Source organism: Trichoderma camerunense, assembly GCF_050948025.1.
Source record: "Trichoderma camerunense strain CBS 138272 chromosome Unknown V8C40scaffold_12, whole genome shotgun sequence".
Classification (NCBI taxonomy): Eukaryota; Fungi; Ascomycota; class Sordariomycetes; order Hypocreales; family Hypocreaceae; genus Trichoderma; species Trichoderma camerunense.
Window position 1 is genome coordinate 611,864 of NW_028145358.1, and position 19,240 is coordinate 631,103.

General features: G+C 50.6%; 1 protein-coding gene across 1 annotated transcript; it reads right to left on the bottom strand.

Moving 5' to 3' along the window:
• Nucleotides 1-13,055: 13,055 nt before the first annotated feature.
• V8C40DRAFT_249234 (uncharacterized protein) lies at nt 13,056-13,811 on the bottom strand. Its single transcript, XM_083216703.1, has 2 exons — nt 13,569-13,811; nt 13,056-13,513 (listed from the first exon to the last, which is right to left on the bottom strand). The coding sequence occupies exons 1-2, from the start codon at nt 13,737-13,739 to the stop codon at nt 13,448-13,450; spliced, it is 237 nt and encodes a 78-aa protein (XP_083071628.1). The 5' UTR covers nt 13,740-13,811; the 3' UTR covers nt 13,056-13,447.
• Nucleotides 13,812-19,240: the final 5,429 nt, after the last annotated feature.

Here is a 19,240-nt window from a genome sequence, read left to right on the forward strand (position 1 = left end):
GGTGAGATGGATTCGGAGCAACAGGGGAACAGGTGCAGAATGACCGCATCGATCAGCGTTAGGGCGGTACCTAGGCTTGGCATGGCGCTTGGCGAGCTGGGCAGGTACAGCCCTACCGTCTTTAATTAGCATCGTCAATGTTCTGGAGTCAGCCCTGATTCGCTAGCCTTGTATAAACTCATAGGCTAAGCAAACCTAGAGCAAATACGGCTTCATCCAGCGGATATGCTTGGTCGACTACTAGTAATAAACGGAATAAGGTATCAGCATATGCATAATAAAGGGAGCTGCCATTCAGCGCCTCAGGCTTGCTATCCGACATCCGTCATATCAAATTGAAAGATAGCTAGCAGATAATAGAGACATACAGCTACAGAAGCAGATATGCTAGAAGAAAGTGACGATAAGAGCAGATACCAAAAGGGAGTGCTAGCAGTAGCAGATACTCAAAGAACCGGGCATCTACAAGTACCTTGCCTACTTCGGTAAGTCCCACTAGAGTACCAGATAATCGAAGCCTTTTCTTCGCGTCCCGTTCCAACACTTGAACTTGATGCAGTCACTGGAATACTGAGTAGTCAAATAGGGGCACTGAATGGCACTCCTATGATATTGGGAGCTATACAACCTAGTGATCTCGAGAATTTAGTCCGAAGAGCGTACCAATTGGGCTGTTTGCTGGCTTACAACCTCCTTGAAGTTACAACCCAGGTACGTACCCACTAGAAAGTACAATGTCTCAGAGTCACGAGACACCACCTTCCTGTATTGACCCCATGTCAAGTCAGTGCTTGAGAGCTTCCAATCTTTCCCCCCTTTTCTCTCTTTTCTCTTTTCCTATCTCTCTCCTTATCCCATCCCAGCAAACACCAAGGGTCTCTGATCCACCCAAATTGATCAATGACATATTATTGATTTGGTTGCCAGATCAACTTCATTCGCCATGACTTTAAACGAATGTTTGGGATAACCTCCCCACTTTCAAGGGCAAGAAGAAGACATAGCCCTCAATGCTTCTAACGGCGCTGCAATGAATGAGTTTCCCACATGGCTCACTGGAGATATATGTCAATGCCCCCACGATAAGGGCCGGTACTGCACACGTTCTCTTACTCTGCGTTTCACTGTCAGCAGCTTCATGGATGCCCAGTCCTCGCTGCTGTGGGGCGAATACCTCGATTCAATGAAGGGTTCCAATACAGCCAACAAGATCATGGGATAGATATGGTAAGCAAGATAATCATTGCATCCACCTGGCAATGTTTGTATACTAATTCGGTAGCACCTAGCTCGCAACTCCCATGGGCTCCAGCAGACAGCAATTAGCCGAGAGATCAAGTTGTCTTACTTGGTCACGGATCTTGGACCCGACGGCCGTACTCAACTTCCCAAATGAGTTGAGAATGTCAACCCTGCTCATCTGGACTCATTCGCTGTCGTTAGTCGCACAATTGCATTATTCAGGCCAGGTCCCAGTATTCATACTTTCATCTCATCAATTTTGAGACAGGCATGAGATGGCTGGCCACTTTCTCCCCATTTGCTGCCCACGAGTATGCCAATATCGCCAGTCGTCTCAATCGAGAAGTTTCCAAGCTACCCGAGTTAACTATGTCGCCAATGAGACTCGGTAGTGGATCTGGGAATAGATGTCTGCTTACAACTTGACGACGACGACGACGATGAGGTCCTTGTTTTATTGCCTATCCGCCAGAGAACGAAGCTCGAAACGATGCTTCTCTGGCGAGTGCCAAAGCCGTCAGCAGGAAGGTGCTATGGTTGTTCAGCATCAATACAAGGCAATTTCCAATTCCTTTTCCATACGCCGCACATTATCTCAACGATTTCAACAGCGTGGCTTGCAGTAACAGAAATATCTTCCTTGGAATGAAAGGATTCAATCCTCATAATATTTCTGGGGCGCTTGTCCTATTCATAATGTGGCTTGAAACCAATCGTCTATCGCCGACGACTCGTCAAGTCGAACGCAAATCTGGCAACTGAATGGCATGGTACATTGCCTCATAGTTGCTTCGACAGCGTTAGAACCAACCTCTAATTCCCGCCGCTTTCAACTTCGACATGCGATTTGAAGTTTCATGTGACTTGAAATTGAAACGGATGCGATCGAGAGACGAAGACGCGTTCAGGAGGGTCCCTCATATCCTGAGCCCCAGAATTACAAGTCCCTTAGACAAGAGACCATTTGAAAGATAAAGGCCGGTGCAATAAGATCGATGAATTGGGCATGGAAATGGCCATATTAGAGAAAGTGCAATTGCAGAACGCTCTAATGGCTATACACAATAACTTGCAACATCTTGATCCCATGCAGAGAGGATGATATTGACAGAGAGTGGCGTGAAGAGACACATGAGATATCAGGATTTGCAACAGTGCATACCCGCAGCTCGATTTCAACGATTATAATATCTACCGGTTTATTCTGTCATTGCATTCACCTGAAAGTACAAAGGTGACGGCGGCCCGATGAATGAATTGCGAGACTGGACGAAACCGATTCTGCGTCCGGCATAACATCATGCCACCTGTATTACCAACCTTTGCCATTTACTGTTGAGGCTACGAGAATTGCTTATTATGTGCATTTCAAGAATAAAATAGCAAGTACAAGGCTAATGTACTGTGAAACGATATAAGAACAGCAATTCAGACGTGGAAAAATGCTCTTCATGTTGGTCGTGGGATTTTTTCTCGAGAGACTCACAGTTGCTATATCTCAAAGATTCCACAGCAAATACGCCCCCCTAAGAGATGTTAAGCAATGGACGGCCTACCAGCTGCCAATTTCGGATCTTCTGTTACCCTTTTGTTTTTCAACAAATCTTCGGGAATGGACTATTCAAATGTCTTGAACGCCGGGCCGAAATGCTGTTACACCAAGATTCATAGAAACCTGATGGTGACAAAGACAGTACCTCCCCCAATAGGTGCTCCAAAGGCAACGCTCTACGAACATTTTTACACACTTTGACCACCATACTTCTCTTCCAGCAATCATACGCACCCATACAGCAATGTACGTCCCAACAGTGAGGACATAGCCGATCCGAGAGGAGGTTCGGCTATCAATCATGAAAGCACGGATATCAGATGATAACTGGTCGGCGAATCTCTCCCATGCTTGTGGCGTGCTGGCCAGGGATATCCAGACCCCGGAGTACATGTACAAAGCTATCTTCGGTCGTCGCCATTGTCACAGGACCTTTCAGCTGCTCTTGGCCAGCAATTCTAGTCGCCATAGAGTCGCCGATGGCGGACGATCCATCTGTATGCATAAACAGCTTATGCCGGTTGTCGTTGTCTAGTACGAGCCGGCACTCGCTCGATGCACGAAATCTCCCCACGTCGGGTCCATGGACATCAGCTGCACAATACACACCACCAACTTGACGTCTTTCTGAAACAGAATTAACGCTTTCTACTATCTGATGAGAAAGTTCAAAGTCAATTTACCGAAGCATCACGCGACCCAAATCACGATGAGATCCGTATATAGCCGGCGAGAAGCCTTTATGATCTGTCAACGGCTCGGGAGCTGTTAGGTGCCAACTTTCGCAATACGAAATACCCAACATGGAAAAAAAAAAAATGTCAACTTGCAAGGAAAAAATGAAAAAAGAGCGTTAACAGGCCTCGGAGTTTCCGCCACTAAAAAGCGCAAGATGCTTGAGCAGGGGTAGAATCGCCACCACTCTAAATCTGGGCATCGCCAGATCATGAGGCGGCTGGGACGTTCCGCGTTTAATTTAGTCGTGCCACACCACGGTCTACCAACAATCAAGAATGCCGCCAAGCTGTTAACAACGTGCCACACCAATGGCCAGTGGCTCAGCCAATAGAGCCTGAAGGATTGCGCCGACATATGCGAGAAGCAACCAAGCCCGAACAAAAGATCCAGGCAGTTGACGAAGCCCAATCACGAGGGGGGGTGCCCACGATAATACACAGGAAGAGCTGAACTTGAGCTGCGCTGATGACGTTACATTGCGCCTGCCGCAGCATACGCCCATGTTTTCCACTTGACAAGCAACATTTCATTCAGCATTGCCACTAGTTCGTTTTGTGGACGTGCAGAGCTCATTTACCGATCTGGCTCTGGATGTTGGTTTGCCGAGGGCCGTCGCATATACGAGCTGCACGGGCTGGCCTTTCTCTCTGCAGTTCACAGACAAATTTCGAACCTCAAGGGCTCGCTTTTCAGTCAACGATACACCGCTGCCACCTGAAGAGTACCTGGGGGACTTGGGGGTGGGTAATTGTCTCTTATTGAACCTCCTTTCCTCCGCGATGAGAATCTAGCTTTGTCTTTGCAAAGAGACAAGTTGTATAGGTAGATTTGCCTCCAAATACCGTCACATACGACCATATCCATCGCAAAATACGGGATCCCGTCCGCTCTCCCAGAGTCAAGACGATGAGAGGCTGATTAGTAGTCAGGTGGGTGACCACTGGCGAACACCGGCTGTTGTATGTTTGGTTCATTTTTTGGCATTTATTTTGGTGTAATTTTGTCTTTGTTGAGGGGCTCTACAGTGAGAGAAGTCGATTCTTGAGCTCCCAACGAGGTATCGCGATTATCGAACGGACTGTCCTGAACCTGAAGTCCCACGAAAAGAGCATCTCGAACCTACCTTATCTGGCCAACCACTTTTTTGCATTGTTCACCTACATGGTGACTTGAAACCAAAATACAAAGGCTGAATTGAGCTCGCAGCCACTGGTAAACCGTCGTCTATATGACTACGGTACTACGCTGGATTCACAGTCGAGACAATAGGCCCCGTTGTAGTGTGTTTTGCTCACTGGCTCATGGTTAAGTATATGTAAAGCTGTATTTGAGATTATTACAGCAAAAGGACATGAGATCAACGCTCAGATCCTTTAGCCATGCCCCCATATGACATCCTGCCAACCAGGGAATGTCAAGTACAGGCTCTTCCTCTCTTCATGGCTGGTTACGGAAAACCAACAGCCATGCTATATGTGCTCGACTCTTTAACTCTACATTCCACCAGTTTACAGTGTAGGCTATGGCCCATTCTAGTCCTTGGTAGTGTAAAAACCCCGTTACGCAACCTATGCTTCCATTTTCCATGGGCCGTTTCGGTGTATATGGGCCAGCTTCAGATACACTGAACGGCCAAAGATGCCTTGGGCGCCTGAACTGTGTTACATCACCATGTCAAATCATTCTCCTACGCTACAGGATCAACCTATCCATGTCGAGCACCCCTCTGTATTCCATGGCATCTAACTCGTCCGGATCCAGCGGTTAGAAGAAGAACTCACAAGGCTCCCCAACAGAAGGATCACTCAGCCCCCCGATCTTTTGTCTCTACACAACCAGGCTGTGTGTAACACTCCATGCAAAAAAAAAAAAAAAGTAAAATCCTTTGTCAAAAGCGAAGGGGTGGGCCACGCAATGCAAATGCAGTGAGGCCTCTTCCATCTCGCGTGTGCGTACCGTACCTGAGCTAAACACCTCTTTCGCAGCAAATCACCAAAAAGGGCAGACCAGCGGTTCGCATGAGGGAATCGCCGCTAGGACTGGCATTTTTCGTGACAATTCGGCCGAGAGGAGATGTGAAGACAAGGGAGTGGACTGGGTTTCGATTCCTTTGGCGAGGCTAATGAGTTCATGGGAACAAGAGGGGGAAGAAGGGCTTCCGTGCATGGGATTTTCCAAATACAGATGTGATATATATCGAGGATTATAGCATGGGCCACGAAGACTATGGAATCAATGCGTGAAGAGCGGGGAGTATACGCAATAGGCATTTCGGGCTTATTATAATGGCAGTACATGGTGATGATCGTCGATAGTTGTTGAGTGTTTAACGCGGGCCAACGAGAGTCAAGGCAGAACCCTGCGATTACGTATTAAGATGTCAGATATCGAGGGGTTCTTAGCCTCGTAGATACATGTAATATATCATTATACGTTTCTTTCTTGTGTTGTAGCACGCCTTCTCTAAGAAGCGTATCAAAATTCGCGAATTCACACGTCAAACTAGGAATCTTGTACAACCTCTTGACGCTGACAATCTCATTTCCGAGGCTACTCTGGAATATAGCCCACTATAATGATATATCTCATCACAATATCCAATCTCCAAAGAACACAAAGCTACAAGCACGCTCAGTCACAGTGTATCCAGAAAAGTAAGCATCCAGGTCTAGGGTAGCGCCCCAATAGAAAGCCTGTACGGAAGAACACCCCAATTCGACAACTGACGCTATTCCCATGGGGCCTAACTCCAAAAACCGTCGGCTGATATGGCAATCCATTGTTCGATAGGTGGACGGATTTGGACATGGAAATCACCACCCCCTCCCCTAAGCAGGGAACCGAATCCACCAGCCGTCGGCCAGATTACTCGCAACAGAAGTCATGCACGCGATATGGGATTGCTCAAGGTGATGAGCTCGATGGAATGCCGGACGTGTCGAACCACTCCAAACCGATGTGCTCGCCACGGAGGCGAATGCCAGCAACAACAGAAGCAACAGTACAGCAAACTTGGAACACCGCCAAATGCAATTCTCCGGGCCTGTAGTATAACCGGCCCTGCAAAGAACCATTGACACGGCCAGGGGCCAAATGGGGGATTCCAAAATGCTCAGCTAATCACCTGAAACATCACACGGCCAAGGGGGATAAAAATCCGGTCTTCGTTTCGAAGGAGTCATCTTGTCCCTCCTTCACGGACATACTCTCGGCAGGTAGGAATCAGCCGACAGAACAGTCAGATCCTTCTGCTCCGTATTCTTTCACGGACACTTTCCCTTCTTCTACTTCTTCTTCTCCCCCCTCCGCGCGCGTGCCTCTTTTGTCGATTTTGCGTTGGCTGCGAAGACTAAGAGAGAGAGGGCGTCACCAGCAAAAGTCCTATCACATACTGTACAATCACGCTGCAGGAGAGTTTCGGCGAACTTGATCACCGCCTTTGACGAAATGGGCCAGCCCAGCGGCCTGCAGGGTAAACATAGCTGGGCCCTGGAAACCAGGAGAAGGGAAGGGGGGGATGGGGAAAAAGAAGAACGACGAGATAAGAGTAAGCCAAGGCCCCGGAACCTTTCTCACTCTTACCTACATGCGGTATTAGTAGCACGAGTATGCGTAAGTTCCCGAATCCAGCAATGCGGAACTGGAAAACCCCACAATCCGTAGACTCATAGTCTTTTGATGCAACCCGAGTCTGACTGAGATCTTTGCCTTCTATGCATGCTCAACCAGGCCAGAAGAGAGCATGGGTGGCACTGCCCATCCATGGAAACCATGGAACAATGATGCCCATGCTCCAAGACTCAATCTGTTCAAAACAGCAGGAAATGCAGGCTGAACATACGAGACCTCCCTGCAGTGCCTCTAGGGGCCTTGGAATTGAACCTTGAGACCGGGCGTCGATTCGTAGCTGGACAAGTGCTGCAGATGACCAGTTACATCAACGGCAAACGAATAGAGAGCTGTATTGTGCCACACCACTTGGTCACCATGCCGGCACTAAAGGGATTTATCAAAATGACGAAAGTGGGAGGCCATGGCTGTGTGCCGAAAAAAGTAACAAACAGGCCGGATTGGGTGCCCTCGCAAGTACTCGTATTACCTCAAAGTTGGCCATTTTGGCGGAGCAGAGTTGAAAAGCCCGAAAATCGAATGAGTTGATTAAGGGATATTTGCAGTATAAGCACTTTGCAGGATTGGCTGACGACGGGGATACAGGGGCAGGGAGATGAAGTTGGTCAACATGAAGAGAAATGAAGAGACGGCCAATGCCTCTCTACTCACTCACTCACTCACTCACACCAGCTGCCGGGCCCAATCTGAGTAGCGTCCCTGTTGGTGAACACGACGAAACGAAAAGCAAACTCACCATCTGCCCAGATACACGGTTTATCAAAGATGAGATTGGCATTGCCAGTAATCCCTGCTCTGCCATGTCATGAGGTTGCATCGGCGCCTCTCTTCAAACCGATGCGACGCCACACTTCGGCTTTCTCTCTGTCTCCGGCTCCCCTCCCCAGAAGCAAAACGCGCGCTAAGGGGGTAGCCTGTCAGGATCTGATTACCACCCCCATTCAGCCGCGGCGGGCCGTGGGCCACGATCACAGGCCACCACTGCCCGTCATCGAAGAGCCCTTTTCGGGGCGTCTCCCCATTTCCGTGAAAGTGTGAGACCGTACCGTCTCCGCATCCCGCCTGGAGTTGGAGTTGCTCCGGGTTCGAGCGAGCACACTCTCGTATCGTATCGTGTACTGTAATCTTGCAGGTGCCGTGCCGCAGCAGTGGAATATCACCACAGTAGCTCCGCGGATGGCCTCTCATTGAGCCCACACTTCCTCAACCCGAGGTGCTTTGCCTCATCTCGCCGAGAGAGGGGCATTTGTCTTCTCGCTATGCTACTCGTAGGCGTGGCGCGCACGTACGCTCGGCTCGGCGTCAGCCCCCCTCCAAGCCTAGTTCCGTGCATATTCCCCTTCCCCAAGAACTTTTCCGGGGCAATTCTCAGGTGGACCCCTCAAAAGGGCCTGTTTCGTTCTGGACACCGAAGGAAAAGAAGCCTTCGCTCGCTAACTGTAAACGACACGCCCCCAGTCAAAGAAGCGCCGTTTGGACGCCGAACTCCAACTTTTTTTCCCTTTGCTGTTTCGATAGCAGCGCCGAGAGCATGACACTCAGGAGAGGTGGTTGGCGGATTGGTGGTCTTCGATCGAGCGGCTGAAGCGTTCGTGCGATCCAGCGGAACGCCTGCTGCCGTTAGAGAAGAGCCGGACAATGAGCACGCGGCATTTTCCCCTCATTCTTTCTTTGGCCGTGGCGTGTTGGGTCTGGGCAGCCCGAACATGTCATCGTAAAGTCCTAGTCTGTACAATAGTAGATAACTACTTAGTAGCCAGTTTGGTCGTCGAGAGAGGGAGCGAGAGCGAGACAGAACCAGATGGTACAGTAGAAGCGGCCCTGGCAGACCAAGGCCTCCTCTCCTGCGCAAGATCTGCCGCTGCCGCTGCCGCAGGGTGCTCGGCAGATGAACTGCGTACCGGGAGCAGAGAGGCGTCCGGCCGTGGAGGGCAAGTCGTAGTAGTAGCACCAACCTTGTGGAGGAATAGGGAATAGGGCCGGCGACGATGTCACCTCAGAGGCCACACGATGCCGCCTATCTGCTGTAGCTCATGTTACGATGCTAATGGGTGCCGCGGGCCGCCGCTTCGCTGCTGCTAGAATCTCTGTTTTGGCTTCTTCCCGCACACGAGGGGCTTAGCCACCAGTACAAAGTAGGTAGCAGGCAACCTCTGCAGTGTGCCGGGATGCCACGAGGGATTCTCCTGGCTGCGCAGGGCCAGCCCGCCATCAGTCCCAAATTCCGGCTGTTTACGTGATCCTGGTGACATGCACGTGGAAACGCCAGGGATGGTGGCATCAGGAAAAGGCTTAGGAGAAGACACATGGGCGCGCATTCTTTTCCTTTTTCTGGTCAAGACCCAGGCGAAACTTGTGGGGGTCAAGTGCCTCTCCTTGGTGTTGTTCCGTGGAAACAAGAGCAAGGAGGACGAGAAGCAGCAACAGCGCTCGTAAGACGGCGTGCTGCTGCTAAGGGGGTGGAGAGCCAAGCATCTCCCCTAGCAAGCCATACAATCTCAAGGACGCACACGACCTCCTGTATCTCTGCAAGAGGCTTGAGGTGCGGTTTTCATTCCGTCCCAGCAGTACTTGCACTGTTTGGAGGGTCCGCGGCGTGCTGCGGCGTATTGCGAGTCGGCGGTCGTTTAGCAGTGCTGACTCTCCATAGCCCAAGCCTCGTTTCTTGTCCGAGTTCTAGAGGGGGCTGCTAAACACTCGTGTTGGATAACCGGGCACGGGTATCATCCAAACGCCCCTATCTTCTCGTGTTGGCTTTTGGAGCATCTGCCGCAGACAGCATCTTTGGTAGAAGACGGGGCCTGCTTCTTGTTAGGAAAGCCGTCATGTGTCGGCTAACCCAGTCACGGCCCTCAACCATCCCAAAGAACGGCACTTGCGCTGGAAAGTGCCGAAGGAAATGCTTATTCTGGACTGGGGTGCACTGTAGCGGCACATGGCACCTTTCTTTGGCCTGCTCCTTTGCCAAGGGCAGCTTGTAATAACTATTACATACACGCTTTGTCATTCTTCGAGTTGCCGCTCGCAAGAGTGGATGCTCTGTTTCTTATCTCGCAAATCTTCCCTTTGGGTCAGCTCCTTAGCTGCGCCGGACGCATGTTCCGCTAGGCATGATAGCCGGGGAGTTGCTTGCGAATTTCGAAAGGCCCGCTCATACCAGCTTGTGATTTCCCCGAATTCCGGAGTAAAAGACTCCAGCAGGGCGGTTCGCTCGGTACAGAACGACTACCCGCGATGGGGGTGTCCTTGAAGGTGGGCACTCAGGCGCAGCCATGCAAGTCGAGACCAAAGGGGAAATCCGTCTGGGATCATTACACCAAATTCCGCGGCCTGCAAGGGCAGAATAGCCTGACAACTGCAGCTACAAGCAACTGTATGTACAAGTCGGTACTGCACTGTATTCGGTTGTCTGATCTAGGCCGGCGGCTGACTCCTTACTCCGTAAATGTGCTCGTACCTGCAATGCACGGCGGCATTTCAGGTGCGACTCCGTGTGATATTTCGATATTGAGACGGCATCAAAGCGGCTGGAAAAGCCAATCTTTCTGAGACAGAGGCATCCCAGAACCTAGCCTAGCGCGCTTGGCGTCTTGCTTTCCGTGCTCGTACGAGATCGGGACCAAAGCTTGAAGAGCTTATTTCTCAGCCAGTTCGAATTTCACATGGCACAACAAGGTGCGCGGCCGCTAGGCTTCTCCTGTCTCGGGTCCGTGCAGGTAAATCGTTCCTGGTACAGTCCGGTAAGAGTACTGTAACATTGCCCGTGCACATTTCAGTTTGGCTGCCGATTCCGTGTTGCTCCGTACTGTGCTCCGGGAATGCTTATTTAGGCAACTTTGCGTAGTCGGTATACACCACAGCTGCAACTCTGACTTCATGCTTGTCACGCTATTTGCATTGACAGCTGCAGTTATTGGCAAGTGCCAAGTGCCGTGTCGATTGGAGCATTGCACCACGATGGGCAAAGGAGTGCATTCGGAGGAAAACAAACTGGTGCCGAACTCATCTTCTGACAGCCGAGCGGCATTGGTGATGTAGCGAGGCTGGAAATACGAGTATAGATTAACTCCCGAAGGCCGTACGGCACCTTGTTTCATCTGACATTCGTCCCGGCAGCTGTGACGTACCTGTCGCACAGCCCCGTTGGTAGAAACTTGCGGATGCATAGTTGGAGTCCGTCTCCGGGGATTGTTCACTTGTTGCATGAATGGCGATCAGTGTCTTACAAGTAGTAGTATTGCTTTGGCCGTCTCTGATCCACACGCAGGATTTCCACTTTCAGTGATAATCACCGGCAGTTGCTGGGCCAGAAGCCTTGGGTTTGATTAAAAATGACAAGAGACTTGTCTCCAAGTGACCGATTCTAGGGTTCCCACTGATCCGGCATCCGAGCCCTGTAAGATTGCGTTGACTACGGACTTCGAGCACGGGGGAAACAATGTCACGTTCCCCCTAAATGGTATTGCAACAGCTGTGCCGGCCGAAAGGCTCTGCGTATAGCTGTACTCCGTATGTGACGTACCTTAATTTTGGTTCTTGCTGCTCGTGCCGTGTCATCCACTCTTGTCACCGTACACACGGGAAGCCACCCGAGCTCCCGGCATATTCTAGCTGTGAGCTCGGCTCTTGCTTTGCCTGAGTGCAAGGACCATTTGAAAAAGGGGGATTTGCCGCCTGATGGTAATGCATATCTAGGGATACCTGTAAGTACGTGCCCAGCGTCGCACTTGCATCAAGTGCCCTGTGCGGATTACGCTCAGACAAATTGCGCCGGATGCATTGGGTGTGTGCCAGTGACATAGCCGGCATACAAGCCCTTCAGTCAAATCAAGGAAACAAGGTTGTAACGCCGATGTCCTCTTCAGGTGGATTCCTTTGCTTGGAGAAACCAGCGGATGATATTCCGCATACTGTAAGTCGGGCGGCTGCATAGCTGAACGCACTATTGTTGCAGGTAGTATTTGCCGCTGGAACACACGCTCCTGAAAAATTAGCAGATTATACTGTTGCTTTGCAGTCCTCATACAACCTCAGAAATTTACTCAACTTGATCCGGCGTTGGTGGCCTTTCATTTGGTGCAATGACTCTTTATTTGTCAAATCGATACTACCACGTAGTAATCTCGCGCTCGCGGTAATCATTGACAAATATAAACGGCAGTTGTTGAACATGACTAGTTCGATCAACTAATGACTCAGAATTTTGCTGGTCAGGTTTATTGCATTACTCAACAATGAATTCGCCAATCATAAAACCTGGCGGCATCTGAGTGCATTAACTGTCACGGTATGTATGCTTTGGAGTAAAAGCATGGATGGGGGAGGCATGCCGGCAGATGAGTTCCATGAATCGTGATTCGCGTAGGAAGCTCCCATTGTGTGCTCACGCAATGTAAAGTCGCCCTGGCGTATAAGCTTGGCAGCTTCGGACGCAGTCGGGATTCAACACCTGGAAGAACGCTGTGATCCCAGCAAATTAGTCAATTGTTGCTGCTGAACAAGAGGCTATCCCCGAATTATGATTAGTGCCGAGCCTTTTTGGACTTCGCTTCTCCGTCGGGACCGAAAGACGGCGAAAAGGATCACCCATCTTTGCCACAATGCGAGGTTGCGAAAGCCGCTGCAGGCCTGTGTGGCTTGAAACTCAGCCGTAAATGTACTCTTTTGTGCGTAGAAGAATAAGTAGTTCACGTTTTTTGGCGATCCCTGGCAACGAGTAGCGGCTGAAAAAATAGAAGATAGAGTCGCAAACTAAAGACACGTTACACCCAAAGTCCTACAGTGGGAAAATTGCCAATGTACGATTGAGCACTCGTATGGGTTGGTCCATTCGTGGCGGGGTGAATAGCGAACGGTTCATGTTTGAGATTAGCAGTCGTAGCAACAGCAGCATCAGCAGCAGTTTGATTGTATTCTTAGATGGCCTTTCCTAGATCCTTCTTTTTTCCTTCTTTAGATTCGGTGATTCAAAATAGAAGACGCAATAGTCATGGTGCGTGAGAAGTCGCGGGACGCGCTAAAAATTAATAGATTGATGCTCCTGCTTACATGGGCCGGTCAGCACTGAGTCCATTTCAAGGATAAGCAGGAGAGGCTGGAATTCTGCACGTAGTTCTGCTGTAGTGTCAGATCTGAGCGTCAAGGGCCATGCCGGCTAAGTCTTCGCCGGTCTTACTCCGCATCCATGGCGGAAGGGGAACTTGTCAGCCATGCACCACTAACAAGCGACCCAGATTTTCATCTGTCATGGACCCTGAAAATGTGTACTAACAACAATCAATATTCTCACGTCGTACTTGAGGATGTCAGTGGGTAGAGTGGCACCGCCACTGTTGTCGTAGGGAATGCTTTCTATCCGAAGTTGTTAGCTGAAACACTCTACCAGGTAGTTATTGAAGGGGCAAACCGTTAGCAGAACCAAACTGAGAGCATCAAATAATATTAGCACTTTGTGTAAACAGAGAATCTTGTTTCTCCGGATTGAACAGATTCTGCTGGTATGCAGTGCTGCCCCCCTGGAAGGTAACTTCTGCAGTAGTGAATAATGCTGCAAGAACGGATGGAAGACAGGTAACATTAGCAGCACTATTACTGTACTAGCCGTAATACCTATGGTAGGGGTCGCGAGATGTGACGACGTCGATGAAAGACTCGGCCGAGCTGGTTGGTTCTCACTAGGTATACCGTGATTAGCGTTGCATGGCTGATCCGGAGATGGTGCTTGTTCAGGCAATTGGGAGCCGGGGCTCCCATGCAAGAGCCGCGGACTTTCGCGGGCAAACCGAACGGCGAAGTGGGCTCTGGGGTACAGACAGGCGTGTTTAGTAAGTGCTATCAAAGCAGCTCCAGGTGCCGGTAGCTGGGCGAATGTGCCAGGGGTTCTTGTACTTCGTACGATGTATTTCGTCCTTCGTATGCAGTGCAAGGTCTGCATCCGGCAGAATCCTGCGTCAGATATTTCGTACTCGTTAGCAATTCTCGCTGGTGCCCGCTCGTCATTCTCATTTGCAAGGTGAAAGAGCGGATCCAGGCACGCTGGTGTGGTTGACCCGTTGCTCCGAGGGGGGACGGCACCGTCCAGCTCTCGGTGATGTACAGCATTAGTAGCCCGGCACATTCGGCGAACTTTGTGCTAGATGCTCCGTAAAAGCTACAGGATGATAAGGGCTAAGCAGCCGAGTGCTCAATGTGACGACCTCCGTGATTTGCATATCTAGCTGAGGTTGGTTGCGTTGCTTACAATCACACGCGACAGGGCATTTCGTACTATCCTTCGGTTTGGTCTAAACTCCTGGCAGAATGTCAACATGCATGTTGGATGCAACAGCTATTGTTGTGTTCAAATTAGTAATTGGTCGCCATGGCCGTCTAGAACATCCCTCAGATGTAATTTGTGAGCCAGTACTGCCCGAATATTCTCATTCGAGGTCCGGGGTACCGCCATATCTTAAGATTACGCATCGGCGCACAGTATCAGTTCTGGATGTTGCCGACTGATAAATGCCCCTTTGATGAAAAGAATATTCCAGCGCTTCCATGCTGGGGTCAAAGTCCGTGCTCATCGATGGCGTGGCGATCTAGCCCCCGGACTGGGGGGGTGAAATCCCAAAATTATCCGCAGGGCCTGCTGTGGAGTTAACTGTCTGAGTTGGTGTTCGCCGGTGCTCGTTAGCGACCCGCCTTGCGCTATTTTCTCTTACAATCTTTGGTAGTGACGATTCTTGCGATCTAACGGTGTCTAGCACAGCGCTGTATCATAGCGATGGCTGTTTTTTTCGCGCTATACGTGCCAAGTAATAGTATGTGGAACAAAAGGAAATACGAAGAGATCATGAATAGCGCTGATAGCGAGAAGAGCTCCTGTTGGGCGGCAAACTTCGTAGATTTCCTCCATATCTTTACCATGCATGCCGACGAACGTTCAAGTGGATGCTGTTGATCAGTCTCGTAAAGCCGTATGATGCAATCACGGGAGTTTGTTGCATTGTGTTTGGAGTAGCGGCATGGCGCTATGAGAACCATCCATCTTGTTTGGTTCAAGTTAGTGGATGGAACGATATAAAACATGGTTTAGGGGGAGTGAGATCTTTTGGTACTCGTGCATTTTAGACGAGAGGGCCTAATTGAGCCACCAAAATTCTAGTCAACTGCAAGATACTCCATACAAGTAGACAACGTGGAATTCCGACGGAGGTTCGGTCACTGGTCAGTCCGACTCCGGCAGTGCTCAAGCGTCCACGAAATGCCGTAGCTGTATGCACGAGCCACCCGTTGGTCTGCTGCAGGCTGTCAGAGCGAAATGATAGCTCGGCGGTGCTGAGAACGAGACTCTTGTGAGGTTCTCTGCCGTGTTGTGCGTATGTGCGTATGCGTGTGCGTATGTGTATGGCAAGCAGCACCCTGCTAATGTAATGAACGTGTGTCCCGATGCTCGAGTTCTTCATGTGGAAGCCAGACGTGAAGCTACCAGAGTTCTGGGATCATACGCAATTTTCCCGCTCGTATCCCACATATGCGGCTGAGAGATGATACAACATGCCATCATATGCGTCCTGCTCCATATGTCCATGTTGCGTTGGCAGTCTGGGTGTGGTACCTCGTCTTGGCAGAATTCCACCTGCTGGTTTGTTTGCATAGCCCCATGAAATGGCTCTGTCGGAGAAAGCAAATAACGGACTATTTCTCACAAAGGAATATGGCGTAGCCTAGAGACCGGACCGCCATCGTTGATTGAATTGCTGTACCGCCCTTGGCACACTAACAAACATGGAACATTCGTTCGTCTGGACAGATAAGGTAGCATCGATCGTCTTGGTGCGACGGATTCGCTCGCACAAGAGGTGGATTTGCCTTTGCAGACCAGACGAATAGAGTACAGGCTTCATCAGCGCTATTGAACCCGGCAGTGACGAAGGACAAAGACGACAAAGACGACGACGGGAGACACAGGGCACTCCGCTAGGGCCGCACTGTCTAGAGTGCCTGCAGAAGATCGCCGACGAACCGTCAAATGACGATTGAGACACCACCTCCATTGCTGGAACACGGTCTTTCTCGCAGTAGGTCCGCCCATTGTGAGATGCAAACAAGCGCTGTTAGTATGTTATGCTGCTTTGGGCTCGAGTACTTTTCCCGTCCCCTCTCTTGCTATCATATGATACACACATCATACGTATAACGTGCCCAGTGAGGCGGCGTTGTTCGAACCAACAGAACAACGGGTGGGAATGAAACATCAACGCCTCGTACTCAAAGTACTCTTGTGCGCAAACAAGGACATCCTCTGTACTACTCCAGATGAGTAGCATTGGCCGAGGCTGTGGGCAAAATCCTACATGGCCCGATGCATGGGGCCAAATCTGGGCATGAGGTGTCCCAAAAAAGGACTGCGGCGGATTTGTCGCTTTCTGCGTACTCCAACCGCTTGTTGACAACACGGGCACGACCAGTTTGTGTTTGCCCTTTCGTTGAATGTGGTCAAATGTCTGCTTTGCTTTGGAGCGGTAAGCTGCGTGCACAGGCCATAGCGAATCTTTTGGACTGCCGACAAACGAAACCCAGGCTTGCCACGCAGCATCCACACCACCTCACGAGAGCCTTCGCTTTCTCAACCAAGTTGTATGTACTGCACCCTTATTGCTTCCATGAGTCCCCACTCACATGCCAAGGAAGGTAAAAGCAACGAGGCAACCCCGGTCGCCGTGTGCTCGGGATAATTGTTGATTAATTAACCTTCTATGGGATGAAGCAGGTGGGATTGTCAGCCGATCCCCTGCTATCTCACGGCAGGCTAACTTGTGAAGCTCTTCTGGTGCATGCGAGTCCAGCCAAGCATACCTGTACAAAAACAGAGAGTGCGCCGGGCTGAGCGAGTCGTAGTTTGCACATGTAGTCCCCATCAAAGGAGAAAAAAAAAACGCAAAGCAGTACTTTTTGAATGCCTAGGGGTCATGGTCGAGGGCCTCTGCACGTTTCTGATGTGATTGCGCTGGATGGTGACCAGCGAATGGCCATAGCCCACATGAGCTTGGATCAATCATCCACGGCCATCGATCGGGAAATCAGTTCAATATCTCACTTGAATTGTTTCGGATGCGCTGATCCATGGCGCACCACTGTATGTGATAATCTGCAGTCGCTCCCACCCACATGGTTACACCACTACGACCACGGTTCCAATAATAACCAACCCCAGAAGGTCGGAATGCTTGCCGAGCTCATCCTTTTTAGTGCGCCGAAGACCCTGTCGAGAGATCCCTGAGCCTTCACATTCGGGGACCCTTGTACCAATGTGACCTCAGGTCGCTGTTGCGAGAAGCAGGGAACGCTTGTACAGGTACGGGTAGAGGCCCGCAAATCATGGTACTTTTGGTTGTCTCAGCCCGGCTCTTGCACACGCGGGCCTCAGAAGTACCAAGCAGCCAACAGAGGCGACCAATCTGATTTTCAACAACCAACGTACAGACAATGTTTGGACTTCGGCCAACGTGCCTCGTGCAATTATTTTTAGGCAGACATCATGGGAGAGCCAACAAGTACACGGGCTTCCTTGCTGCTGTTGCTGGATGTTCTGCACCTGCAACCGAAGAAGGCAACGAGCAATGGAGTCGCCATGCAGGGAGCAGCCTCGGGGTCTTGCGATGTAACAGAGAGCCTGTTTTTCCAAGGACAGGTACTCGGCGTACTCGTGCGAGTACGTGCGTGCGCACAGGAAGCTGTACAGTATGCAAACCACGTTAGCATGGGTGAACTGCTATGAGAGGTAGGCCTATGGCATCACCGTACCGTAGGCAATCGCGCCGGCTTGTGAAATGTGAGATGGGCGGGTGCCCCGTGCGGCCTCGATGCTTGGATGTGCGGAATTAATGCGTGCCGTGGTTCAGCAGGACGCCTTCGTCGATGCCGCTGCACATGCCGGCGGCAAACCAAGAGCCCTTTGTGTGTGTTTTGAGCCTCTTTGGCCCATCGAATCCTCGATCTGCCGGGCTGTAAGGGGGCAGTGGCACAGTTGCAGCGGCCGTGGGGGGTGGGCGTAGCCCCAGCAGGGCCAGCACCAACCAACAAAGCGTCTCCAGGGCTATCGATTTGTAATGTTGTGGATATCGAGAAAAGCGTCTGCCATGCGTCTGTGACGATTCGCCGGCTAGTGGTCCAAGTACGAGATGTACGAGGGATGGAATTACGCGTACTCGTACTTGACACGGTGAGGTGAGTGAGATCGGCTCTCGTCAATCACTTTTTTTTTTCTGTAGTTTTTTTTTTTTTTTTTTTTTTTTTTTTTTTTTTTTTTTAGCTTCTGTGGCCTTACCTGGCCTGGTTCGTGACTTCCCATGTGTCTGTCGGCACTTGCCAGTATTGAACAATGCGCATGTCATGCCATCCGTTTCCAGCACATGGAAGTCTGTGCTGCCTGCTGCTCCTGCCACCTTTGGTATGATGCACCCGTAGGAACCTGTAGGGACCTGTAGGGCACTTCTATTCAACGTCCAACTTGTATGACGGCAAGCAGGCAAAGCAGATACTCTACGTGCTACAGTACACTCCACAACTGTACAGCACGAGTATTATTACTCCGCATGTTACAGGTTGGAGCTGGAGGCAGTTGATCTCCTGCCACCTTCTTCTTTTCGGCTAAAAAGAAGCGCACAGCATATTAATTGAAGAGATATTAAAATTCGAATCCTAAACCTCAACACTGTACTGTGACATTCCACCATGTGCCCTTTTGCATCTCCCACGACGCTTTATCTCCGCAATACTCCGTCCATCTCCCGTCTGCTGTCGCTTCGTTGCCTCCTGGAATTTCCTCAGGCTGCGGGAGTGACAGACAAGCCGCCACTGGAAGGGCCACTGGAAGGGTGTGTGCGGTGCGGCTGACTTGCGTCGCTTCATCCAGTTCCAGTGCTTGTGCGCACACCCTCCCAGCCACGGCAAAATTGTGGTGTGGACGCAATCTGTTTCCGTGCGCGCGCGCCTGTGTTCTGCTGCTTCTTTTTCTGCGCGAACCACGCCGCTTCGTCATGGCCCCGGTCAGCCATCAATCCATCTAGCGCGCGACCAGGATACCCCATTGAGTAT